At 45.2% G+C, this 27,261-nt stretch overlaps 2 protein-coding genes and 1 pseudogene across 5 annotated transcripts in view; 1 reads left to right on the top strand and 2 right to left on the bottom strand.

The window, feature by feature from the left end:
* Nucleotides 1–1,184: 1,184 nt before the first annotated feature.
* Nucleotides 1,185–14,353, bottom strand: SDF2 (stromal cell derived factor 2). 3 transcript variants are annotated; one of them, XM_055256827.2, is made up of 4 exons: nt 14,343–14,353; nt 13,676–13,827; nt 8,542–8,738; nt 1,185–1,865 (listed from the first exon to the last, which is right to left on the bottom strand). In XM_055256827.2, exons 2-4 carry the CDS (start codon nt 13,824–13,826, stop codon nt 1,578–1,580), a joined length of 636 nt encoding a protein of 211 aa, XP_055112802.2. In that variant the 5' UTR covers nt 13,827; nt 14,343–14,353; the 3' UTR covers nt 1,185–1,577. The 3 variants fall into 3 exon arrangements, with proteins under 3 accessions (XP_055112802.2, XP_055112801.1, XP_055112799.2); XM_055256826.2 differs by lacking the exon at nt 14,343–14,353 and adding an exon at nt 13,271–13,400 and having other exon boundaries at nt 13,676–13,815; XM_055256824.2 differs by lacking the exon at nt 14,343–14,353 and having other exon boundaries at nt 13,676–13,872.
* Nucleotides 11,521–12,150, bottom strand: LOC129469794 (fatty acid-binding protein 5-like; annotated as a pseudogene).
* Nucleotides 14,121–27,261, top strand: part of SUPT6H (SPT6 homolog, histone chaperone and transcription elongation factor) — a 42,363-nt gene continuing 29,222 nt past the window's right edge. Inside the window, exons 1-5 of one of the 2 annotated variants that reach the window (XM_063628641.1) lie at nt 14,121–14,292; nt 22,595–22,985; nt 25,393–25,532; nt 26,610–26,768; nt 26,864–26,940. In XM_063628641.1, the coding sequence (XP_063484711.1) occupies nt 25,424–25,532; nt 26,610–26,768; nt 26,864–26,940 (345 nt within the window). In that variant the 5' untranslated portion in view covers nt 14,121–14,292; nt 22,595–22,985; nt 25,393–25,423. The remainder of the gene's footprint in view (nt 14,293–22,594; nt 22,986–25,392; nt 25,533–26,609; nt 26,769–26,863; nt 26,941–27,261) is intronic. The other variant, XM_055256774.2, reaches the window with a different exon arrangement.

Raw genomic sequence — 27,261 nt, 5'->3', positions numbered from 1 at the left:
TACTAAAAATACAAAAATTAGTCAGGTGTGGTGGCAGGCGCCTGTAGTCCCAGCTACTCAGGAGGCTGAGGCAGGGGAATCACTGGAACCTGGGAGGCGGAGGTTGCAGTGAGCCGAGATTGCGCCACTGCACTCCAGTCTGGGTGACAGAGTGAGACTCCATCTTAAAAAAAATAATAATAATTCAGGCAGTAGGCCAGGCATGGTGGCTCACCCCTGTAATCCCCAGCACTTTAGCAAGCCACAGCATAAGGATCACTTGAGCCCAGGAGTTCCAGACCAGCCTGGGTAACATAGTGAGACCTCATCTCTACGATAAATCAAAAACTGACACAGGAGGATCACTTGAGCCTGGGAGGACAAGGCTGTAATAAGCCATGATTGTGCCCCTCCCGCCTGGGTGACAGAGCAAAGACCTTGTCTCAAATAAAAAAAAAAAAAAAAAAGAATTCAGGCAGTTACTCAGCTTTTCTGCTGCACTGATAAAAATGCAGTATTACCCTATATGAATTCTCTGAAGATTAAATGAGGTAAGATCTATAGGCCGGGCGCGGTGGCTCACCCCTGTAATCTCAGCACTTTGGGAGGCCGAGGAGGGCGGATCATGAGGTCAGGAGATTGAGACCATCCTGGTTAATACAGTGAAACCCTGTCTCTACTAAAAATACAAAAAAATTAGCCAGGCATGGTGGCGGGTGCCTGTAGTACCGGCTACTTGGGAGGCTGAGGCAGCAGAATGGTGTGAACCCAGGAGGTGGAGCTTGCAGTGAGCCGAGATCGCGCCACTGCACTCCAGCCTGGGCGACAGACCGAGACTCTGTCTCAAAAAAAATAAATAAATAAAAAGATCTATAACATGGTACCTAGGATTTAGCAGTGAATAAATACTGGTTCGTTCTTTCTACCCCTACCCCTTTTTCTCATTTGCAGTAACAGATACAAAGCAAACATTTCACTGGCTATTTATTATGCTGTATTCTCTGAGAGTTTTTAGCTATAATTAGTCAAAGATCTATTAAAGATGAGATGCCTGGAGAGGTCACAGTAGAGAGAGAAAAGGTTTGTATGCAAGTAAAGCTCTTAAAAGGGCCCACATTGGAGCTTCATAGCATCTCCAAAGAGTCTTAGGACTCAGGGATTAAGCAGCTAATAGCACACCTAATAAATAACACAGTGACACATAATAAAATTATTATTTTTATCATTTTGGAGAGAGAAAATAGGGGAAAAATCACATACATTAACAGTCCATGATGCCAAGCTCCTGAAGAGTAAAGTTTCCCAGCTAAGAGGGATGTTCCCCTCAGTTTGTTTTATCAGTACGAATAAAAAGCATCTGCCCCTTTACCAGCAAGTCCTCTACTCAGAAAGAACTGACCCACGCAAGTCTGGGAGAGTGACTAGTTCAAGTGTGCAGGGCTGAAGCTTCCAAACACAGCCACTATTTTCTGTTGTATATCTTCATCTCAATGGTGACATGGCCACTGCCCAAGGAACTTGTAGCAGGGATCCCAAGGTGAGGCAGCAACAGACGTCTGTGAACACTGTGCGTTAACCGTGGCTCAGAGCCTCTAGATTCATAGCTCTGCATGGTGGGCTTCTGCCTTCAACAACTCACTAGGCTTCATGAAGATGCCTTCCATGGCTTTCCAGTAGTTGTTCTGACTTGGCTGGGCCATGCCATGCACCTCTTTTTGCCCACTGATAGGTCGACCATACTGTTCTCCTGTGACAGACAGCAGTACCTCAGTGGAAGAGTGTTTGAACCGCACCTCACCATCTCTCACCCAGTAGGGTCCATTACAGAGTACTGTCCAGTCATCCAGATAATCACCTTCACCTTCCTCACCAAAAGCACTCACTTCCTAGAAAATACAGAAGGTAGTAACATTAGCATGGCTGACAAGGGCTTGAAAAGGAGTGGGAGGCAATGGGAAGAAAAAGAAGGCCACCTTGAAGTAAAAAATCAGAGGGGCCAGGCTCATGCCTGTAATCCTAGCACTATGGGAGGCTGAGCGGGGCAGACCACCTGAGCCCAGGAGTTTGAGACCAGCCTGGGCAACATGGTGAAACCCTATCCCTAAAAAAAATACAAAAGAAATTAGCTGAGGTCAGGAGTGCAAGACCAGCCTGACTGACATGGAGAAACCCTGTCTCTACTAAAAATACAAAATTAGCTGGGTGTGGTGGCACATGCCTGTAATCCCAGCTACTCGGGAGGCTGAGGCAGGAGAATCGCTTGAACCCGGGAGGCGGAGGTTGCGGTGAGCCGCGATCACACCATTGCACTCCAGCCTGGTCAACAAGAGCAAAACTCTGTCTCAAAAAAAAAAAAAAAAAAAAAAAAAAAAAGAGAAATTAGCTGGGCATGGTGGCACATGCCTATGGTACCCAGCTACTACAGCTATCACCTGAGTCCAGGGGATCAAGGCTGCAATGAGCTGTGATCATACCACTGCACTCCAGCTTGGATGACAGAGCAAGACCCCATCTCAAAAAGAAAAAAAAAAATTCAGCTGCTTTCCAATGTTGTTATTTTATTTATTTATTTTGAGACAGAGTATCACTCTTGTTGCCCAGGCTGGAGTGCAATGGCACGATCTCAGCTCACCACAACCTCTGCCTCCCAGGTTCAAGTGATTTTCCTGCCTCAGCCTCCCTAGTAGCTGGGATTACAGGCATGTGCCACCATGCCCGGCTAATTTTGTATTTTTAGTAGAGACAGGGTTTCTCCATGTTGGTCAGGCTGGTCTCGAATCCCCAACCTCAGGTGATCCGCCTGCCTTGGCCTCCCAAAGTGCTGGGATTACAGGCATTAGCCACTGCTCCCGGCCATTCCAGTGTTGTTTAAAATAAACCATGAACCACGGAAAAAGACGAAAGACACAAAGGACGTAGGGGGAAAAAAATTCGTTGCTGTAAGATTATGGTCCACGGTTCCTATCTGAGTCATGGCATCAAAAAGAAAGGAAAAAAAAAAGATTATGGTCCAAACACTTATTTTGCAATTAATACTATAGTTGCCTTATATTTTCTATTACAGTCTTAAAATAGAATTTCTTTTTTTTTTTTTTTTTTTTCTTTTTAAGAGTTGGGATCGTGGCCAGGCACGGTAGCTCATGCCTGTAATCCCAGCAATTTGGGAGGGTAAGGCAGGCAGATCGCCTGAGGTCAGGAGTTCAAGACCAGCCTGGCCAACATGGTAAAACCCCATCTCTACTAAAAATACAAAAATTAGCCAGGTGTGGTGGCAGGCGCCTGTAATCCCAGCTATTCGGGAGGCTGAAGCAGGAGAATCACATGAACCCAGGAGGCGGAGATTGCCGTGAGCCGAAGGTTGCAGTGAGCCGAGATTGCACCACTGCACTCCAGCCTGGGTGACAAGAGTGAGACTTTGTCTCAAAAAAAAAAAAAAAAAAAAAAAAGTTAGGATCTTGCTCTGTTGCCCAGGCTGGAGTGCAGTGCCTCAAGTGGTCTTATGGCCTCACCTCCTGAGTAGCTAAGACTACAGGCATATACCACCACGCCCAGGTAATTAAAAGTTCTTTTGTAGGCAACTCTGTTGCCTTGGCTGGCCTCAAACTCTTGGTCTTAAATTATTCTCCACTTGGTCTTTCAGGGTGCTGGGATTACAGGTGTGAGCCACCGTGTTGGCTTTAAAATACTTTACTTTTTTGAGATAGCATCTCGCTCTGTCACCCAGGCTGGAGTGCAGTGGCACAATCTCGGCTCTCTGCAACCTCCACCTCTTGAGTTCTAGCGATTCTCATGCCTCAGCCTCCAAAATAGCTGGGATTACAGGCATGTGCTACCACACCCAGCTAATTTTGGTATTTTTTAATAGAGATGGGGGTTTCACCATGTTGACCAGGCTGGTCTCAAACTCCCAGCCTCAAGTGATCCACCTACCTCAGTGTACTAAAGTGCTGGGAGTACAGGCATGAGCCACCACATTCGGCCCTTAAAATACTTTATATCTCTTGTTATTTGACTTTAAATATTACTGCTTCATTCTCTTAACTAGATTTTAAATGACCTGATGACAAGTTCAAAAGGGAATGGACTCTGGGAGTCAGGCTGACCTTGAATCTCAGCTTGATCCCTTCTTCTGTAAATCCTTTGAGCCTTACGGCCGGGCGCGGTGGCTCACGCTTGTAATCCCAGCACTTTGGGAGGCCGAGGCGGGCGGATCACGAGGTCAGGAGATCGAGACCACGGTGAAACCTCGTCTCTACTAAAAATACAAAAAATTAGCCGGGGGTGGTGGCGGGCGCCTGTAGTCCCAGCTACTCGGAGAGGCTGAGGCAGGAGAATGGCGTGAACCCGGGAGGCGGAGCTTGCAGTGAGCCGAGATTGCGCCACTGCACTCCAGCCTGGGAGACAGAGCGAGACTCCGTCTCAAAAAAAAAAAAAAAAAAAAAAAAAAAAAAAATCCTTTGAGCCTTTGTTTTCTCCTCTATAAAATGATCACAATATCACCTTACAGAGCAACTGTGAGAATTAAATGAGATAGCAAATATTAACTGAGCAAAACATAGCAAGTTCTCTACATTCTTTTCTTTCTTTCTTTCTAATATAGCAGTGAGAGAGAGAGCAAGTTCTCTATATTCTACTCCTCATCTAAATCCCATCCTCCTTAAGGCCAAATACTCAGTTTCTATACGATGGCAATTGAAAAATTACTGATTATTTCAGAAGTGTGTGTGTGTGTGTGTGTGTGTGTGTGTGTGTGTATACACTCTACTTGATAAAATTGTTTCCCAGGAGGGTACCAGTATGTAATTCTCATACTGCCATATTTGTATACTGGAACTGAACTGAAGTTCAATACATGGATGGCAGATGGTATGAACAAGGTATCTTACTGCTGGAGTGGGAATTTACAAATTAGCACAGGGAGGAGGCTAGGACGATTTATGTGGTAATGGATTACAGCTAAAGACATCAATAAGAACCCTAGCCAGGCACAGTGGGGCATGCCTGTATTCCCAGCTACTTGGAAGGTTGAGGCAAGAGGACTGCTTGAGCCAAGGAGTTCGGGGCTCTAGTGCACTATGATCACGCCTGTAAGTAGCCACTACACTCCAGCCTGGATAACATAGCAAGAACCCATCTTAAAAAAAAAGAAAAAGAAAAAGAAACCTCATTTAACTTAATATATATAGATACAGATGGCTATGCAAATGAAAATTTTTTTTTTTTTTTTTGAGACGGAGTCTTGCTCTGTCGCCCAGGCTGGAGTGCAGTGGCGCAATCTCGGCTCACTGCAAGCTCCGCCTCCCGGGTTCACGCCATTCTCCTGCCTCAGCCTCTCCGAGTAGCTGGGACTACAGGCGCCCGCCACCACGCCCGGCTAATTTTTTGTATTTTTAGTAGAGACGGGGTTTCACTGTGGTCTCGATCTCCTGACCTCATGATCCGCCCGCCTTGGCCTCCCAAAGTGCTGGGATTACAAGCGTGAGCCACCGCGCCCGGCCGCAAATGAAAATTTATAGATACGTATATATACATGAGTAAGCATACACAGGTAACAGTTCTTTTTTTTTTTTTTTTTTTGAGACGGAATCTCGCCCTGTCACCCAGGCTGGAGTGCAATGGTGCCATCTCGGCTCACTGCAATCTCTGCCTCCCAGGTTCAAACGATTCTCCTACCTCAGCCTCCCGGGTAGCTGGGATTACAGACTCCCGCCACCATGCCCAGCTAATTTTTGTACTTTAGTAGATACGGGGTTTCACCACGTTAGCCAGGCTGGTATCGAACTCCTGACCTCCTGATCCGCCCGCCTTGGCCTCGCAAAGTGCTGGGATTATTGGCGTGAGCCACTGCGCCCGGCCTACAGTTATTTATTCTGTCAAGTGACAGGGCCTAAAAGAAACACTCCAGTAGCAACAAGCTTACATAAGGCCTAGAACTTGGTTTTAATATCATTCTCCAATAAAAGGAAGCAGAGCTCCTTGGAGAAATAGCTGATTCTGGTACTGGAGCAAGAAATACACAAGATGAGCCTGGAGCATCTTTTGGTGCCAGAAAGGAAAGAAGTGCTTTAAAGTGCACACACGTATACACAAAAACACAATGGGATACTGCCAATGGACACAAAGCCAGCTGAAAGAATTCCCAATGGCCAAAGTTGGAACAATTTGAGCAACAAAGTATAGTAGCATTAGATTATAACAAAGTATAAACTAACCATAAGTTTATACTAATGTAAATAACTGAATAAATAACTTGAGGAAAAGAGACAAATCCCCAATATGGAAAAATCCCAAATAAAATATGTAGATATTCCACCCTAAGGTAGACAGAGTATAACTCTCCAGTCTGTAAGAGTGAAATGCACATAGTGACTTCCTTCCAAAAAGTGTATGGAAAGGGGGAAAATGAAAAGAATAACTTTACAGGAGAAACCTAACGAACAAACACTACTTCGGCCAGGTAATCAAGGTCAACATCAACAGTCATATATCATAAAGATAGTATGTACCCCTGATATGATGGGATACAAATGGCACTTTACCTCTGTGATCTTCCTCCCAAACCGTTTATAAGTCCAGTCTAATCACAAGAAAAACAAATTCCAACAGAGGGGCAATCTACTGTACACCTGACCAGCACTCCTCAAAGCTGTCAAGGTCATCAAAAACTAGGGAAGCCTGAAAAACTGTCACAGCCAAGAACAGCCTACTGAGACATGGCAAGTATATGTAATGTGGTATTTTGGAATGGAAAAAGAACATTAGGTAAAAACTAAGGGACCGGGCATGGAGGCCTCATGCCTGTAATCCCAGCACTTTGGGAGGCCAAGGTGGGTGGATCACGAGGTCAGGAGCTCGACACCAGCCTGGACAACATGGTGAAACCCTGTCTCTACTGAAAATACAAAAATCAGCTGGGCGTGGTGGCAGGCGCCTGTAATCCCAGCTACTCAGGAGGCTGTGGCAGGAGAATAGCTTGAACCTGGGAGGCAGAGGTTGCAGTGAGCTGAGATCGTGCCATTGCACTCCAGCCTGGGACAGAGCGAGACTCCGTCTCAAAAAAACAAAACAAAACAAAACAAAACAAAAAACAAAGGGAATCAGAAAAAAACTATGGTCTTTAGTTAATAAAACTGTATCAATATTGCTTCATTAAATATAGCAAATTTACCTTTCAAAGGTTAAGATGTTAATAGGGAAAATTGCATACAGGGGCTGGGGATAGGGAAGAAGTCATTAAGGGGTCCACATCCCCTGACAACTCAAGGCTTAAAACAGTGGCACAAGGCCGGGTGCAGTGGCTTATGCTTGTAATCCCAGCACTTTGGGAGGCTGAGGCAGGCAGACAGCTTGAGCTCAGGAGTTTGAGACCAGCCTGGGCAACATGGCAAACCCCCGTTATCTACAAAAAAAAAAAAAAATACAAAACTTAGCCAGGCATGGTGGCGTGAGCCTGTAGTGGGGGCTGAGGTGTGAGAATTGCTTGAGCCCAGGAGGCTGAGGCTGCAGTGAGCAAGATCACACATCACTGCACTACAACCTGGGTGACAGAGTGACACCGTGTTTAAAAACAAAAAGCACAGTGACACAAAAGCAAATCGATTTTCCTAATGTAACTAGTTAGCATCATTAAAAAAAAAAACACTACAAGTTGGAAAACATTGGGTTTGTTTATTGCAGGATATCAGAACTTATGATATGCTAATGTACACCCAGTCTGTCTGTCCTTCCAATTTCTTGATTTGGTTTAGTTGTTGTCTCCACTTTGACCAGAAACAATTTTCTTCACACTTATAAAACAAAGCCGGCTGGGCGCAGTGGTTCATGCCTATAACCCCAACACTTCCGGGAGGCAGAGGCGGGTGGATCACCTGAGGTCAGGAGTTCAAGACCAGCCTGACCAATATGGTGAAAACCCATCTCTACTAAAAATACAAAAATCAGGCCAGGCGCAGTGACTCGCACTTGTAATCCCAGCACTTTGGGAGGCCGAAGCGGGCAGATCACCAGGTCAGGAGTTCGAGACCAGCCTGGCCAACATAGTGAAACCCCATCTCTACTAAAAATACAAAAAAAAATTAGCCGGGTATGGTGGCACACGCCTGTAGTCCCAGCCACTCGGGAGCTGAGGTGGGAGAACCACTTGAACCCGGGAGGCAGAGGTTGCAGTGAGCTGAGACCATGCCACTGCACTCCAGCCTGGGTGACAGAGTGAGACTCCATCTCAAAAAAATAACAATAAAAACAAAAACAAAAATTAGCTGGGCATGGTGACATGCGCCTGTAATCCCAGCTAGTTGGGAGACTGAGGCAGGAGACTTGCTTGAACCCAGAAGCGGAGGTTGCAGTGAGCCAAGATCATGCCACTGCACTGCAGCCTGGGTGACAGAGTGGGACTTTTTGTCTCAAAAACAAAAAAAACCCACACAAAAACAGAGCCATTTCCCCAGGTCTGCACAAAAGAGAACATCTACACCTAGAAAAGAAACAGTTAAGAACCAAGAGATCAAACAAGCACCCACTGAGTAATGCAGAGCAGCAACGATCCATCGAAAGCCACCTCACCTGGTTTCCAGAAAGAGGTGAAGTGAAGTGGTGACTATGGAGATTTCGGCCAGTGTTGACATGTGTCAGCCGGATGGGCTGGCCACACTTGATGGGGGTTCCCCTCTCACACACTGTGGCGGTCTTCCCCCGTATCCTCCAGTAACTGTTGCTGTCATCCACAGAGGTTACACCTGTCACTGACTGCTGCCCACTACCTGCAGTTAAGAAAAGAAAGGCAACTCTCTTTCTCTGCCATGGACAACATGCTCAGAGACAGAAGCTTGAGTGCACTCAAGATTCACCTTCTCCTGTAACCCACCACCATGACCAAGGAAGACACGCTGCTGGAGGTGTAATGGATATTAATACTGCTTTACAAGAGGCTGAAGACCGCCCTCAGCCATGATGGCCTAGCAGGTGGAACCTGCAAAGCTGCCAAAGCCTTAGACAAGGGCCAAGCCCATCTTTGTGTGCTTGCATCCAAATGTGAAGAGCCTATGTATGTCAAGCTAGGGGTGGCCCTTTGTGCTGAACATCAAATCAACCCAATTAAGGTTGATGACCTTAAGAAACCAGAGAAATGGCTAAGGCTTTGTAAAACTGATAGACAAGGAAAACTTTGTAAAGTGGTTGGTTGCAGTTGTGTCACAGTGAAGGGCTACGGCAAAGAATTTCAGGCCAAGGATGTGACTGTGTACTTCAAATGCAAGAAATTAACAAATAAATTTGGTACCCATTCCTCAAAAAAAAAAAAATGGCAAGTGAGCTCAGCCTCACCCTTCTTGCCTATGGCCAATATTGTGCCCTGTGTCATAAAACAGGTTAAGAAGGGGTGAGGAGAAAAATGCTATGCTTGGCAATATTTTTTCTTCTACAACATTAAAATATTTATAAAAAATACAAAATGTGCTGGGCATGGTGGCTCATGCTTGTAATCCCAGCACTTTGGGAGTGAAACTTGACCTCCCAAAGTGCTGGGATTGATGGTGAGCCACTGTGCCCAGCCTTTTTTTCTTTTAAATAAAAAAAAATTTTCTTAGGCTGGGTGTGGTGGCTCACACCTGTAATCCTAGCACTTTGGGAGGCTGAGGCAGTTGGATTGCTTGAGCCCAGGAATTCAAGACCAGCCTGGGCAACATAGCAAAAACCCATCTCTACTAAAAATACAAAAATTAGCTGGGCGTGGTGGTGGCAGCCTGTAATCCCAGCTATTTGGGAGGCTGAGGCAGGAGAATCGCTTGAACCCGGGAGGTGGAGGTTGCAGACAGCCGAGATCGTGCCACTGCCCTCCAGCCTGGATGACAGAGCCAGACTCCGTCCCAAAAAAAAAAAAAAAAATACAAACTGTGTCCACATGATACTAGTTATTATATGATAAAGTATACTTAAGGGTATGTCATATCAGAAAATTCTAAGAATTTGCATCAAAGGATATCCAAGGCACAAATCTATGTGAGTTTTTTGAGGCACAGGCAATGCTAACCTATACACACTAGCCTGGATAGCCCCTGATGTGTCTAATCATATAATTTTAACATGTTTGTAATATTACTCATGTTCATTAACTATTACAATAAAAATTTTTGTATTTCACAATTAAAATGAGACTACTTTATGTTGCCAACTTTAAGCAGCCATTACAGCTCCCAACTCCCATGAGTGGTCATTATAAACGTATTCTTTGAGCAGGGCACGGTGGCTCACGCCTGTAATCCCAGCACTTTGGGAGGCTGAGGCGGGCAGAACACGAGGTCAGGAGTTCGAGACCAGCCTGGCCAACATGGTGAAACCCCGTCTCTACTAAAAATATAAAAATTAGCTGGGCGTGGTCGCATGCGCCTGTAATCCCAGCTACTTGGGAGGCTGAGGCAGAAGAATTGCTTGCATCTGGGAGGCGGAGGTTGCAGTGAGCCAAGATCACACCACCGCACTCCAGCCTGGGTGGCAGGGCAAGACTCTGTCTCAAAAAAAAAAAAAAAGTATCCTTGGAGGTCTGGCACAGTGGCTCATGCCTGTAATCCAAGCACTTTGGGAAGGTGAGGTGGGAGGATCCCTTGAGTCCAGGAGTTTGAGACCAGCCTCAGCAACATAGCAAAATGCGGTCTCTAAACATACATATATGTATGTATTTTTTTTTTTTTTTTTTTTTGAGACAGGGTCCCTCTTGTCACTCAGGCTGGAGTGCAGTGGCACGATCACAGCTCGCCACAGCCTTGACCTCCCAGGGTCAGGTGATCCTCCTACCTCAGCTGCCCATGTAGCTGGGATTTCAGGCGCCTGCCACCACACCTAATTTTTCTATTTTTTGTAGAGATGGGTTTTTGCCACGTTGCCCAGGCTAGTCTCGAATTCCTGGGCTCAAGCAATCCAACTGCCTCAGCCTCCCAAAGTGCTAGCATTACAGGTATGAGCCACCACACCCCGCCTAAAAAAAAATTTTTATATTTAAAAGAAAAAAAAGAGGCTGGACACAGTGGCTCACCGTCAATCCCAGCACTTTGGGAGGTCAAGGTGGACAGATCGCTTGAGCCCAGGAATTCAAGATCAAGCCTAGGCAACTGACAAAACTCCATCTATACAAAAGACGCAAAAAATTAATCAGGTGTGGTGGGGTGCACTTGTAGTCCCAGCTACTCAGGAGGCTGAGATGTGAGGATTGCTTGAGCCCAGGAGGTCAAGGCTGCAATGAGTCGTAATTGTGTCCACTGCCAGTTACACGGGTAAATGTAGCCAACTATCAGCTCCTTTCTACTGTCTCCTTCCACTCAGCTCATAACTTTATCTTTTTTCAGAAAAGGCAAACCAAGTCTCCCTTCCTACTTCTGGTTACTGCCTCACAGCTCTCTGGGTCCTCACAGCCACGCTTCACTAAACCATGGTCTACATTTTGTCTCCTACATTTTCTGCTTTCTTTTTTTTTTTTATTAGCACAAACACATTTATTTATTAACCAAAGGGATGATCCTAATTAATCCAACACACTTTGAAATAGCTGCATGTAAAATGTTTGTGATAAAGATAACTGAACACAGTAATGAAGAAAAAAAAAAAAGAAACAGTATGGAGATTTGCTCATTGAACTGAGCTTGGTCATTCTCTTAGTTAACTCCTGTCCAAAGTGATGATGGAATTTTTATTCTACTTTTTCATAAATCCGAGTACAGGCGACATTGTTCATGACACACTCCACCACTAATTTCCCATCTTTCAATTTTCTTGTTATTGTGCTTTCCTTCCCATCCCACTCCTGATGCTGAACCAATGCACCATCTGTAAAGTTGCAGACAGTCTGAGTTTTTCTGCCATCAGCTGTTGTTTCTTCAAACTTCTCTCCCAGGGTACAAGAAAACTGTGTTGTTTTCAAAGTGCTCTCAGTTTTTATGGTGAGGTTTTTGCCATCACAAGTGATGATACAATCTGGCTTGGCCACTGCGCCCATTTTTCACAAAGCTATTCCCACTCCTAGCTCCTTCATGTATTCATCAAAGCCTTTGCTGTCCACCAGGCGCCATCTTCCTTCCAGCTGCTGAACTGTGGCCATGGTGGGTGCGGGGGGGGCTGGCGTGCAGAGACGGGTCTGCGTCGGCATGGCAGCGTGCTGTGTCACATTTTCTGCTTTCTATTCAACCTTTCACTTCCTCCTCCAAATCCTCATACCTTGGGATTATCCAAAGTTCTATGCCTGGCCTTCATCTGTTTCTACTTGTAGTTCTTAAACAATTGTTGAGGGTCAGGACAAAAGCATTTGTATTTTTAACAAGTTTCTCAAGTCATTCAAATTGATCCCAGATAGAGAACCACAGTTCATCCTGGGCAATTTCATCTACAACCCTGACATCTTCAACCACAGTCTGTACAAGATGTTGTATTTAATGTTTTATCTCAGGCTCAGCACAGATCCCTTTTCTGAGCTCCAGACTGAACCTGGTTCCCAAATCTGGCTGTCCATCAGAACCACCTGAAGAGCTTTTTAAACCTACAGATTGCTACTGCCAAGCCTCTGTCCACCTCCACTCATTCAGTAGATCCAAAGTAGGAAACCAAAACAAATTAAAAAATAAGCCTGACAACATGGTAGGTGTTCACTGAATGGGTGCTAGGATTATTAAGACATCGCAGTGATGATAACTCACGTCCTTGCCTAGTCTAACTTATCAGATGGGTTTTGGGAATCATGAACCAGACTAGCCCACCTGACAGAACTCTTTCCTCCCTCAGCAAACAGCATCATCAGTTATCCAAGACAGAAATCTACCAGCTATCTTAGATGCCTCTCACATCTCACTAGCTGACCTTCATTCTTTTTTCTTAGGTTTATCTGTTTTTTTCAGGCAGATAAGACTTTCTTTTTTTGATCTGTTTTTATTATATTGTAATTTTCTTGACTGATTATCACCACCGAATCTCCTGTATGTAGTACAATTCTAGCCATGTAGGAACTCATTAAGACCTATGCTGAATGAATGAATCCACAAATAATTTATTACTAAACATTTTAATTTCAAACGCTAAAAAAAAAAAAAAAAAAAAGCAGTTTTCTCTGCAATTCCTGTCACTGCTCCAAGTTCCTTACAAGAAGGAGGTTAAGGTTTGGGTAGAAGGGAGCCAAAGATAGAAATCGAGGAGCAAGTGTAAGATGCAGAAGAGCTGGAAGACAAAGGGTTGTAGTCAACGAGTGAGCTCTTGGAGTTTAAAGTTTCAGATACAGTACTTACTGTAACTTTAAAATTTCAGACACACCACTTACTGTAATTTTCTTGTTTGTCTCTAAAGCAGGCTTTGAACCTGGATAGATTTGGATAGAACCCCGACTTTGTCATTTGCTAGCTGCAAGGCTTTGAATAAACGATTTAATTTCTCTGCGTCTGTTTCCTCATCTGTGAAATGAGGATAACAATAGTATCACCTTACAAGAATGTTAATAATCGGAAAAAGTACATAAGTAACGTGCCTGGCCTGTAGCTCACCAAATATTTGGTGGTGTTGCGATTAAGATGCCTTAGAACTCAATTCTCCGACTCTCTAGACCTGAGGAACCTTCCCAGCGAACCCCTAACTTTCCCAGACCACACCCTCAGATTTTCTATAGGCCCCGCCCCTCCAGAGCCTCCCAGGCCTCCCTAGCCCACCCGAGCCCGGTCCCCAGCATTACCTGACCCATAGCGCACGTCGTGTGAGTGCAGTCGGACGTTGTGGCGCGTATTGAGTAGCTTCACCACGGAGCCGCAAGTAACGACAGCCAGGCTGGACGCTCCCACAGAGCTCCACAAACCCCCCAACAACAGCAGACGTACTACAGCCATCCTAGTTGTATCGCGGAGCCCCAAATCTTCGAAGAAAACTCGGCCCCTCCCCGGAACCGGAAGCTGATGGCGAAACCACGGAAAGAAGGAAGTGAAGAAGCCCGAGTCTGATCTTTATGGTTTATTTGGCTAGAGAGGCCTGAGAAACCGGCTGAGCCTGCTTACTTACGATACTCTCGCTCTGTTCCCGGGGCTCAGTGACAGCTGCCTTCCTGAGCCGCTTCCGTTACCTTTCGCACCCACGGCACGAAAGCCCCCGAGAGCAGGAGAGAGAACAAGAAATGGCCCGCCCACTCCCGGTGACAGGGAGCCGGAAATGACGTAGCACGTTGACGCATCAGCGGCGGCGGTGGCGGCGGAGGGGCCGTGCGGTGGGTTCGTACTATCTTTTCCCAGTCTCGGTTCGACGACTCCATTTTCCTCGGTGGGGGCTTAGCGCACTGGAGGAGCGGCGGGCTTCAGACAGGTAAAGTTCCGACTGGAGAGCGTGTTTCTCGCAAGAGTCAGGTGGGGAACCGGGCTCCTAGGGCCTGGTCCCGTAAGGGAAGAGGCAATGGGGAGCCGTATGCGGGAAGAAGGGGGGGCCTGGCCTTCCCTGCTCTATGGGGAGAAGGGGGAGGAAAGCGCTGTAGTTGCTCAGAGTCTGAAAGCTTTTCCCAGCCCAGTGACACCCGGAACCCGTGAATTGGGTGGCACGTTGAATCAACAGGCTTCCTGGCATCCCGTCCTTCTCTCCGCAGGTTTTTAAAACTGGGCCACGCGAAAGGATTGGGGATGGAAGGGACCTGGGGCTTCTGAGCCAGGATCAGGTGATCGAGTTGTTTGTTCTGGGGATATGAATCCTATGGAGCTTTCAGCAGCTCGGCCATCAGGCTAGAGGGCGATGCCAAATTCCAGCTCTTTACATATTGCTGAATAATGCAAATAGAACTTTTTGTAGATGGTTGCATCCTTCATCCCTTTCTGAAGATCGAAGGTCTTGTAGAAGTCCTAAAGCCTGTCCATTCTCTATAGATTCATTTCCTCAAACGTTTGCCAGAGGCCTATCATGAACATCAAAATTAGTTATTAAGTCAAACTCCATCTTCTGGTTTCTACCTTTCTCCTCAGGCACTCCTTTGAACCAGCTGGAGAAGTTAATTTTCCTGGGTTGTTGCAAGAACTGATACTTATTTCAGAGGCCTAAGATCTCTGAAAATAATTCCATGGAAATTCACTGTAATATCAAAAGTAACAAGGGTGGATGAAGCTACATCAGTAATGAGCATTAGGGAGTGTAAACAATATTGAATTTGATTAATTTCTTCGGAAAAAATGTCTGGTTCCACTGTTTATCTGGAAGTTACCAGTTTGTAAGTCTTCGGTGTTTTGATTACAGAAACGTGACTGCTCTTCCATCAGCTGTGAATTTAGAGCCCTTTTTCACGAGTAATGTCCCTTTCACCAGTACAAGTACATTTTTATTCACTTGGCTTGTGTGGCTGCTAGATTGGATTAGCATAGCCTTGCGACTCTAAGAGGTTTTAACTTCATCGGGAGATTAATTACATCAGAAAGTGGTACAGCCTGGAGAGGCTTAGTCAAATTTTACAGTTCTTCCTCTGAAAGCCTACCTAGTGTGGTGGAAACATGATCTTTGTAGGCAAATACGTTTGCCCTGCTTCTATATTCTTGACCTTAATAACTGGCACTACCATCAGTCCTGCCTGTAATCCTTGTCTTCCTTCCTGTCCACTATTTCCCAATAAAATCAGTCACCAAATCCTGTCTCTCCCTGAAACTGTTCCCATCAGCATACAAATTATGTTCTGATATCCTTCACATCCCTCTCCAACTACATGCAGTTTTTTAAATTTCCATTCATAGCTTTCTACCTGTACCAACTCAGCTTTCTCACCTTTTATTCACTCTTCATTTTATACCAATCTGGCTTCTCTTCTGCCCGCTCCATTTTTTTTTTTTTTTTTTTTTTTTTGGAGACAGGGTCTTGCTCTGTTGCCCAGGTTGGACTGCAGTGGCCCCATCATAGCTCACTGCCACCTGGAACTCCTGAGCCCAAGCAGTCCTCCTGAGGCAGCTTCTAGTAATCAAGTGCCACCGCATCTCCTTTGCCCACTCCATTGAAGTTGCTCTATCAAGGTCACCAGTGACTTCTGTGTTGCCAAATCCAATGGATACTTTGTTCTCATCTTCCTCTGTCTCTGCAGTATTCAACATAGTTACTCCTGTCTCCAAACTTTCATCTTGGCTTTATTGACATTTCACTCTTGAATTTTGTCCATTCTCTGGCTGTTCCTTCTGAGTCTCATTTACTAGCCACTTTTGCTCTCTAATGTCTAAATGTTGGGGCTGGTCGCGGTGGCTCACGCCTATAATCCCAGCACTTTGGGAGGTCGAGGTAGGCGGATTACTTGAGGTCTCTACTAAAAATACAAAAACTAGCCGGGCGTGGCGACACGCCTGTAATCCCAGCTACTTGGGAGGCTGAGGCAGGAGAATCACTTGAACCCAGGAGGCAGAGGTGCAGTGGGCAGAGATCGTGCCACTGCACTCCAGCATGGGCAACAGAACAAAACTCCATCTCAAAATATATGTATATCTACATATGTTGGAATTCTCACAGGAATCCTGAGCCATCTACATGCTTCCCTTTAGGTAACCCAGCCCCGTGGCTTTAATTACCACCTGAAAGTTGGCAACTTCGAAGTTTAAATCTCTAGTCCAGCCCTCTCCTCTGTGTTGCAGAATCACACGTCAAAAATGCCTGTTTAATTATCTCCATTTGGATATTTCTTAGGCACCCAAAGCTAACATAACCAAAAGAAAGTTTTGGTTTTCTCATCATTCCAAACCTTATCCTCCCGTTTCACTGTGGTGCTCCTATCCGCAGGGTTACCAAAGATAGACCTCTGAGAATCATCTTTGTTCTTCTCCTTTACTACTCCTCTTCCCCAGTCTTTCAGTAAGTCTTGTAACTTCCACTTCCAGAATGTTTTTGTAATCTGTCTTCTATTCTCCATCTTCACTGCTACCACCTTATTCCAAGCCCCCACCATCTTTTGCCTGGGCTACCACAACAGTATCTTCAGTTTTCCCTGGTTTCCACTCAGATCTTCCTCCAGTTCATTTTCCATGTAACAGAATTCGATCAGAGCACATCATGTCATTTCCCTACTTAAAACTCTCCAGTGACTTTCCGTGGCCTTTACACCCTGCTTGAGCATACACCTCCCTCATAGACTGCTGCCTTCACCATGCTCTAGTGCCATCAGCCTCAGGACATCACCTATTATATACCATGTTCTTGCCCACTTTCTCTACTGGAACCTCTCTTCCTAATTCTACAGGTCATATCCTACCTATTGACATCTCAGCCTAAGTAAACTCACTTTGGGTGAGATGAGAATATGCATTTCCTTCTTCACTCTTAGAGCAAGGTTTATTTTATTTGTTGCCAATATGTCTCCTGTACCAGAATATGGGCATCCTAGGGGCATGGACCTAGTCTTGTGTGTGCCTGGCATGTCGTAGGCACTCATTCAATACATATTTATGCCAGGCATGGTGGTTCACGCCTATAATCCCAACACTTTGGGAGGCTGAGGCGGGCGGCTCACCTGAGGTCAGGAGCTCGAGACCAGGCTGGCCAACATGGTGAAACCCCATCTCTGTTAAAGATACAAAGAAAAAATTAGCTGGATGTGGTGGTGGGTGCCCGTAATCCCAGCTACTTGGGAGGCTGAGTCAGGAGAATTGCTTGAACCCGGGAGGCAGAGGTTGCAGTGAGCCAAGATCGTGCCACTACACTCCAGCCTGGGCAATGGAGCGAGACTCTGTCTCAAAAAAAAATATATATATATGTATTTGTCCTAGCTACCTGGGAGGCTGAGGTGAGATTATGGTTTGAGCCCAGGAGGTGGAGGCTGCAGTGAGATGTAATCACACCACTGCACTGCAGTCTGGGTGACAGAGCAGGACCCCATCTCAGAAAATAATAAATAAGTTTTTGTTGGATTAGCAAGTAAATTAAGTTCAGTTCTGCATTTAAAACCCTGCAATGGCTTCCCAGTGCCTAGATCCTTATGACTTCTCCTCCAACCCTTATGAACCATTCTTCCTCTCCTGGGCCTTCTCTGTACCTGCCACAGTACACGTGTTGTGCTAGAAGCACACATCTCCGACATCACTCCCCAAACCGTCTCCAAAGAAGCCAGCTCCTCTGCTGAACTAATTCCTCCTTACTCTTAAGGTCTTTGTTTAAAGTCACTTTCTCAAAACCAAGTTAGGGTGTCTTATTACAGGATCCCATGCTATCCTTATCATCAATTCTCTAAATCAGGGGTCACAAACTAAGGCCAAATAAGGTCGCCCCCATTCATTTACATGTTATGTATGCTGTGCTACAGTGGCAGATCTGGCCCTATAGAGAAAAGGAAAGGTTTGCCAACCCCTGTGCTAGAGCAGGAACTATGCGTTCCCCAATGTGTGTACCACGAGGTTCAGTAACTGTTAATCTCTGTTTTGCAGGGGTTCTGAATCTGGTTACGTATTTCACTTGTGCTCTTCTCTTTAGCCCTTACCCTGTTTCTCTAAAGAAATGTGGAAAGAAAAGGAATACATTTTTTTTTTTTTTTTGAGATGGAGTCTCGCACTGTCACCTTGGCTGGAGTGCAATGGCATGATCTCGGCTCACTGCAAGCTCCAACTCCCAGGTTCAAGCGATTCTCCTGCCTCAGCCTCCTGAGTAACTGGGATTACAGGCGTGCACCACCACGCCCAGCTAATTTTTGTATTTTTAGTGGAGACAGGGTTTCATCATGCTGGCCAGGCTGGTCTCCAGCGTCTGACCTCAAGTAATCAGCCTGCCTCAGCCTCCCAAAGTGCTGGCATTCTAGGCGTGAGCCACCGCGCCCAGCCGAATAAATAATATTTTTAAATGAACAAAATTAACTTTTTCTGTATTTTAACATCTTGACTTCATGTAATTAGGTTTTCAGGGTTTTTTTAATTACAAAGAGTTCTGAATTCCAGATTTAAAAGGACTTAAGTAGACTCTAAATACTTTTATTTATTAAACTTTTAGGTTTTGAAATTCCAAATTGGATATTCACTTATAGATACCTTTGGAATAGTCCTAGTCCCTTGCCCATAAAATATAGGATACAAGTGTAATCCCAGCACTATGGGAGGCCAAGACGGGCGGATCACAAGGTCAGGAGATTGAGACCATCCTGGCTAACACGGTGAAACCCTGTCTCTACTAAAAATACAAAAAAAAAAAAAAAAATAGCTCAGTGTGGTGGTGGGTGCCTGTAGTCCCAGCTACTTGGGAGGCTGAGGCAGGAGAATGGCGTGAACCCAGGAGGCGGAGCTTGCAGTGAGCCGAGATCGCGCCACTGCACTCCAGCCTGGGTGACTGAGCGAGACTCCGTCTCAAAAACAAGAAAAAATATATATATATATATGATACAAGACAACGTGGAATGTCTTGTAGCTTAAACTCCACCCTAGACTTCTGGGGCTGTTCTCCAGAACACCACGCCTAAATGTTTGCTCATGTTGCCTTCTTCCAGACTGTTTTCTTAAATCCTCTTTTATTCAGGCATCACCTTTTCTCAGATATTCCCCAACCTTCCCATTGCTCTCATCGTCCAGTTATATAATTTAAACATAACCGTATTGTGCTTTGTCATAACGTTATTAACAAGTTTTTTGAGATAGATTGTGAACTCCACCAGGGTCAGAAGCATATTTCACTCATTTTTATATACCTAAGTCCCAGCACAGAGCTTCACTCTAAAAAAAAAACCTGGCAAATGTTAATTGAAGCTGCAAAGTGGAAGGAATTAACAGACTAGATCTCTTTTCACTCTGGTCTCCTCTTAATTGCCTCCTACAACTTCTTGTTCAAAGGCAGGGACTGCAGAGGGCCTCCCTTGTGGCAATCTGATCCCAGTTCCATTCCTCTTCCAGCGAATGTCATGGTAACCACCAGCCTCTCCCTTTGAGCCACATCTTGTTCTGCAGCTGTGCTTCTGCTTAGAGAAACCTCTCTCCCTCCATCTCCCCACTGCCCTTCTAGACCTATTCCAGTTACAAATTTAACTTACAGTGTGAGTATGGAGAAAATTTTAAGAGCATAAGTGCTAAATACAACATCCAAACTACATCAGGCTCATCATAGATACCATATATTAATAATAATCATATACAAATAAATACATTAGTGTCTTTATTCTAGAGTAGTTCCCGATTGTCAGTCTCAGACTGCAGTGCTACTGCAGTCTGCACATCTAGCTCCTGCAAGTTGCAGCAAGTCAGAATTGCTTCTGGCACACCTCTTATAACTGGAAGTCTTGGTATTGAGCTAGATTGGAGGCATTCCCCAGCTATAGCATAGTGTGTGCTTTATTGCTAACCTAGGTGATGAGAAGAAAGAGAACACAGCTATCTTTCCAAGCTGTGTGCAGCATGGAGCACCAGCTGCCCTTGAGACAGAAGATAGTTGTTGTTTTCATCAGGTAGGCTGTGTATTTCTCTGTTAAGTAGGCTGAGGGGCATCTGGTCTGCAGGAGCTGGTATTTAATTTGAAGATGTTGAGGCCTTAAAAGATTGAACTTGTGGGTCTGATAGCTTAATTAAAACAAGCTACGTGTGGGGGCTGCCGTACTCAAATCTATTTTTAATGGTTCAGTTCAGGGCTGAGGGGGAGCAATGTCAAAATTAAAATTAGAGCTCCAGATTTAATTGGCAGAAGTTTAAGACTTTCACTTTTGGCAGTGCTCAAGCTAAAGGACCTTAAGGATAGAGATCTTGGGGGCATGGGGGAGCATCACGCTAACCCCTAGACTTAGTATACCACAGCTCTTTAGGGTCTTTACAGTCATTCCTCAGCTTTTTGGACTCAGGACCCCTTTATACCCTTAAAACTTATTTAGGACTCCAAAGGCATTTTGTTTATTGAGTTATATCCTTTGATATTTACCAGATTCGAAGTTAAAACCCAGACATTTAAAAATATTTATTGATTTTTTTTTTTTTTTTTTTGAGACGGAGTCTCGCTGTCGCCCAGGCTGGAGTGCAGTGGCGCGATCTCAGCTCACTGCAGGGTCCGCCCCCTGGGGTTCATGCCATTCTCTTGCCTCAGCCTCCCGAGTAGCTGGGACTACAGGTGCCCGCCATCACGCCCGGCTAATTTTTTTTTTTTTTTTTTTGTATTTTTAGTAGAGATGGAGTTTCACTGTGTTAGCCAGGATGGTCTCAATCTCCTGACCTCGTGATCCGCCCGCCTCGGCCTCCCAAAGTGCTGGGATTACAGGCGTGAGCCACCGCTTCCGGCCTTATTATTTTAAAGTAGTAAACAATAATACTTTTTATGAATAACAGTAGTTTTTTTGGGTTTTTTTGTTTGTTCGTTTTGAGACAGAGTCTCATTCTGTCGCCCAGGCTAGAGTGCAGTAGCACCATCTTGGCTCACTGCAACCTCTGCCTTCCGGGTTCAAGCAATTATCCTGCCTCAGCCTCCTGAATAGCTGGGACTACAGGAGCCTGCCACCATACCCAGCTAATTTTTCATTTTTAGTAGAGGCAGAGTTTCACCATGTTGGCCAGGCTGGTCTCAAACTCCTGACCTCAGGTGATCGGCCCGCCTCGGCCTTCCAAAGTGCTGGGGTTACAGGCATGAGCCACAGCACCCAGCCAAATAATAATAGTTTTTAAAACAAAACATTTTAGTAAGAATGGACTGGGTGTGGTGGCTCACTCCTGTAATCCCAGAACTTTGGGAGGTCGAGGCAGGTGGATCACTTGAGCTCAGGAGTTCGAAACCAGCCTGGCTAACATGGTGAAACTTCATCTTAAAAAATAAATGAATAGGCCAGGCGTGGTGGCTCACGCCTATAGTCCCAGCACTTTGGGAGGCCAAGGCAGGTGGATCACTTGAGGTCAGGAGTTCGAGACCAGCCTGGCCAATATGGCCAAACCCCATCTCTACTAAAAATACAAAAATTAGCCCGACGTGGTGGCGAGCGCCTGTAGTCCCACCTACTCGGGAGGCTGAGGCAAGAGAATCACTTGAACCCAGGAGGCGGAGGTTGCAGCGAGCCAGGATCATGCCATTGCACTTCATCGTGGGTGAGAGAGCAAGACTCTGTCTCAAAATAAGTAAATTAAGTAAGAATGACATTTTTTGTTTTTTAGTACAACGGTTTAATGTCTGCCCTAACAGAATACAGCTGTGTTCTCATATGTTTTTGCATTCGGTCTGTTGTGATAACCACATGTCATATAACCTCTGGAAAACTCCACTCTACAGTCCTGAGAGAACAGAGGGGCGAAAACTATTGATAGATGTGGTACTGTCATGAAGAGTCAGGCAGACCTCAGCACTTACAGATGATAGTTTTGTCACCTTGAACAAATGACTACATCTCTCTGAGTCTGTTTCCTCCTCTGTTGAGAGAGAAGTGTGCTGTAACTCATAGGACAGTGTAGGGATTAATAGAATACTTGTTCCCCTTGACAGGGGCATAAAATAGTAGGATATTTGTTAGTGTCTGGCACTTGGTAGGTGTGTAATAAGCATTATTCCTCAGGGTACTTTTTAAAAAATTGCTTAAAATACCCAGGAAAGAACCATGTTATTTTGGTTGGGTTTTGTGTGTGTGTTGTGAGTTTATTGTCCAGTTCTCTTCCTATGCCTGTTCTGTGTGTCTATTGTAATATATAAAACGATTTTATGGTCCTTATTTTCGTATTTCTCCCTCTAGGAGACATTCAACTCCTTGAAAATGAACAATCTGGCTGGGCGTGGTGGCTCACGCCTGTAATCCCAGCACTTTGGGAGGCCGAGGTGGGCGGATCACCTGAGGTCAGGAGTTCAAGACCAGCCTGACCAACATGGAGAAACCCTCTCTCTACTAAAAATGCAAAATTAACCAGCATGGTGGTGCATGCCTGTAATCCCAGCTACTCGGGAGGCTGAGGCAGGAGAATCGCTTGAACCCAGGAGGTGGAGGTTGCGGTGAGCTGAGATCACGCCATTGCACTCCAGCCTGGGCAACAAGAGCGAAACTCCATCTCAAAAAAAAAAAAAAAAGAAAGAAAGGAAATGAACAATTCTCTTCAAATCCCCAGCTCTTAGCAGAGTATATGTGCATGGTAGGCATTCAGTTAGGTTTGTGGAAAGAATGGTATCTGAAACCTCAACTGAAAATTGAACATTCCCCCTCTGTCCTATACCTTCAGTTTTGTTTTCTTGAGTTTAGTTAATCTCAAGTTCATTGGTTATAGTATTGATTGAGCTCCATAAGGGCAATTTTGAGGAGAATTAGAGCCACAGAACTTAAGGCACCTTCAGATAGCCATTAGCCACCCTTCTCTCCCCTCCCACTGCTATCTTTAACTGGGAAGATGGCAGCAGTGTGAAAACATAAGTAGTTTGTTTAACAGACACCTAACAGTTGCTAATTTGTTAGCAGCTAATTTGTTGCTAATGTGCTGCAGCACACCTGAAGGGATATAGCTTTTCTGGTGCAGAATCACAGAGTGCCTTGTAATGCCTCTTGTATTGCCATTTATGTTTTCATGATTTTTATTAGTCCCTCCATTGGATATGTTCTTTATCTTCCAGAAGCTTGTAGTCTAAGTGGGAGAAAGGTACATGGGATATATCCCATAGACCATTTTACTGGACAGGGTGAGGAGTGATGCTGAGTGTGTCAGCAGCCAGCTTTAGGGTTCCACAATGGAATCTTGTTATGATGATGTGTGCTGTTTTTTAAGTCCTACTCAAGGCCCATCAAGCTCCATGTTACAGTTCTTGAAGATCCCTACTGTCGTTTCCAGGCTTTGGATGAGTCTGAAAGCAGGGAAGTAGAAGATAAAGTTGGGGTTGGTTGGTACAAAATTACAGAATACTAAGGAAAATTAGGCTTAGGATTCAAATTCTAACTCAGTTAACCCATCTTGAAACAATAGGTTCTTTCCCCTATGTCATGTAATATTCTCAACTATCCTCTAAGGTAGGTAGCGCTATTACCATTTTCCAGGTTAAGAAAGTGATATTCAGGCATGTCCAATAATTTGCTTAAGTTTATGTTTAGCTGGTAGGGTATGAAACCAGGATTTGATTTCTACTCTTGAGCCCAGCAGGCTTTCCATTTAACCATGTTGCCTTTATTTTGTAGAACATGGAAGCCTTTCAAGATTTTTTGCCTGCAAGGGGAGTAAATGATAAAAATAGGCCCTTTTTGGACCCAAATGCCCCAACCAGTACTCACACAAATCGGCTCAAGTTCATGAAGTATTTGTGTGTTTAATCTATTGAAAAGAGATTTTGCTTTTGACTTTGCTAATAAGTATGAATAGTGTATGTAAACATATGAAAGCACCTTTTATAAAGTTGGCACTTACTGTTTCCAAGCCTCCTAGGAGCAGATCACATAATCCCACTGTACCACCATGTCCCCACTTAATTGTCCCTACATTACTTTCTTTCCTCATTTGCCCATTCCTGTCTTCAAATGGTAAGTGAGGTAAAACTCTGGGGAAGAGAAAGAGAGATGATACATATACAAGTCTGGTATGATTGCCTTCTTTTTCTTTTTTTTTTTTTTTTTTTTTTTTTGGAGACACATTTTGCTCTTGTTGCCCACGCTGGAGTGCAGTGGTGCAATCTCAGCTCACTGCAACCTGCACCTCCCGGGTTCAAACCATTCTCCTGCCTAAGCCTCCGGAGTAACTGGGATTACAGGCACCTGCCACCATACCCGGATAATTTTTGTATTTTTAGTAGAGACGGGGTTTCACCATGTTGGCCAAGCTGGTCTCAAACTCCTGACCTCATGTGATCCACCTGCCTTGGCCTAAGTGCTGGGGTTATAGGAGTGAGCTATCATGCCTGGCCTAATGGCTTTTTTTTTAGACAGAGTCTCACTCCGTCGCCAGGCTGAAATGCAGTGGCGCAATCCGCAATCTCCACCTTCTGGGTTCAAGAGATTCTCCTGCCTCAGCCTCCCAAGTAGCCTGGCTTTTGCCTTCTTTTTAAAAGTACGTATGAGGCCGGGAGCGGTGGCTCACGCCTGTAATCCCAGCACCTTGGGAGGCCAAGGTGGGCAGATCACCTGAGGTCAGAAGTTCAAGACCAGCCTGGCCAACATGTTGAAACCACATCTCTTCTAAAAGTACAAAAATTAGCCGGGCATGGTGGCGTGCGCCTATAATCCCAGCTACTCAGGAGGCTAAGGCAGGAGAATCACTTGAACCCAGGAGGCGGAGTTTGCCGTGAACGGAGATTGCGCCACTGTACTCCAGCCTGGGTGAAAGAGTGAGACGCCACCTCAAAAAACAAAACAAAAAAAAGTACATATGAGAGAAGCAATGCTGGGAGGAATGGATAATGGAAGAGCTAGAACCATCAAATTCTTCTTTTCTTCTCCCCAAGTGGGAATGTTGAGTGGGCAGAGCAGTGGCAGGTTGCTAAAAGGCTGTTTGTGGGAAGGTTTAAGAGCCCTCTGTACAATCATGTGTCCCATTTTTTTTATCCTTCACTCTTTTCTTTCCCTAGTTGTCTTCAGGCAGAGTGAGAAGCTGCAGCAATGTCTGATTTTGTGGAAAGCGAGGCTGAGGAGTCAGAGGAAGAATACAATGATGATGGCGAAGTGGTACCCCGAGTCACCAAGAAATTTGTGGAAGAGGAGGATGATGGTGAGGAGGCCCCAGCCTCAAGCTTCTCCCCACTATTGCTAAGCTTTGGATAGTTGGATTCTTGCTGATGAAAGGCTCAGGCTCAGCACAGAAGTTATCACACATGAGGTACCAGCTTGAGAACTTTAAGTCATTCTTAGCAGATACTAACTGAGCATCTGTCTGTATGCCAGGCACTAGGCCTGGAACTAGAAATATAAAACAACAAAGATCCAGCTATTGTGGAGTTTACTTTAGTGGGAGGGTGGTTGATAATAAATCAATAGATAAGTCTGTATAGGCCGGGCGCGGTGGCTCACGCTTGTAATCCCAGCACTTTGGGAGGCCGAGGCGGGCGGATCACGAGGTCAGGAGATCGAGACCACGGTGAAACCCTGTCTCCACTAAAAATACAAAAAATTAGCCGGGCGTGGTGGCGGGCGCCTGTAGTCCCAGCTACTCGGAGAGGCTGAGGCAGGAGAATGGCGTGAACCCAGGAGGCGGAGCTTGCAATGAGCCGAGATCGCGCCACTGCACTCCAGCCTGGGCGACAGAGCGAGACTCCGTCTCAAAAAAAAAAAAAAAAAAAAAAGTTAAGTCTGTATATAATACTGTCTGCTTTTAGACGTAGCATTGTTGATATTTATTCACCTAGTTTCCTATTTCTCTGGCCAAGCCCAATCTTTAGAATTGTCAACAGAGTAGAACCACAAAATGACTTCAAAGGGGTAAAGGGACGTACGAGTTTTATCAAAGGAATTATGGCGAAAAAAGGAATATAGCTGCTGAGTTTACAAACTGAGTAAAACAAAGTTATTGGTGGCCATAATAATCTAGTAATGATTTTGAGAAGCCAAAGTGACCAGGAAGATCATCCTGCCCAAAGACAGATGGTGAATGTAGGGGCAAAAAACATTCTTTCTACATGCTGCTACTCTAGGTCAATGGCTATGTTTTGCATCTTTACATGAGGCAGAAGAGTGAACATGGCACCCAGGTCATTAGGTGCAGAGCAAATGGATAATCATATTAATCAAGTGACCCTGAACCTCTAGCCTGTTTTTTAGTCTCCATGCCTCAAACATGCATGTCTTCCAGATGAGGAGGAGGAGGAGGAGAACCTAGATGATCAGGATGAGCAAGGCAACCTGAAAGGCTTTATCAATGACGATGATGATGAAGATGAAGGGGAGGAGGATGAGGGCAGTGACTCTGGTGATTCAGAAGATGATGTTGGCCACAAGAAGAGAAAACGCAGTGAGTAGTCTGTCGTTGGCTCAAGTGAGGCTTGGGTGGAGGTTGCAGCGGAAAAGGGCCGCCTCATCACCATGGGCAACACTTTGTTTCGTCAGCCTCTTTTGATGACCGCCTGGAGGATGATGATTTTGACCTCATTGAGGAGAATTTGGGTGTCAAAGTCAAAAGAGGAGTAAGTGTCATTCTTTGTCTTTGTCCCTGGGGGTGAAGGAAAAAGCCCTGGAAATTTCAATGTCTCTGGGTGAGGAGGCACACGCAGGACAGTTTGGAGAACATTAGAGCATGGTGTTCGGTATCATTGTACTACGGAGCCTAGATTTGCATCCCAGATCTGGGTGCCTGTTAGAGAAAGTCTTGTCCAAGTTTCAAGGATGAGCTTTGAGGCCACAAGAGCATCACTCAGTATGTTCTTTCCCATCTCTCTTGGTCAGAGTAATTGTGGTGGGAAGAAGGGAGTGAGACCGGAGATTCGGTATCCGTATGCCAGACTCCT

Source organism: Symphalangus syndactylus, chromosome 20 (assembly GCF_028878055.3).
Source record: "Symphalangus syndactylus isolate Jambi chromosome 20, NHGRI_mSymSyn1-v2.1_pri, whole genome shotgun sequence".
Lineage (NCBI taxonomy): Eukaryota > Metazoa > Chordata > Mammalia > Primates > Hylobatidae > Symphalangus > Symphalangus syndactylus.
Note: the sequence above shows the minus strand (reverse complement) of the source record. Positions and strands in the feature narration are given on the sequence as shown.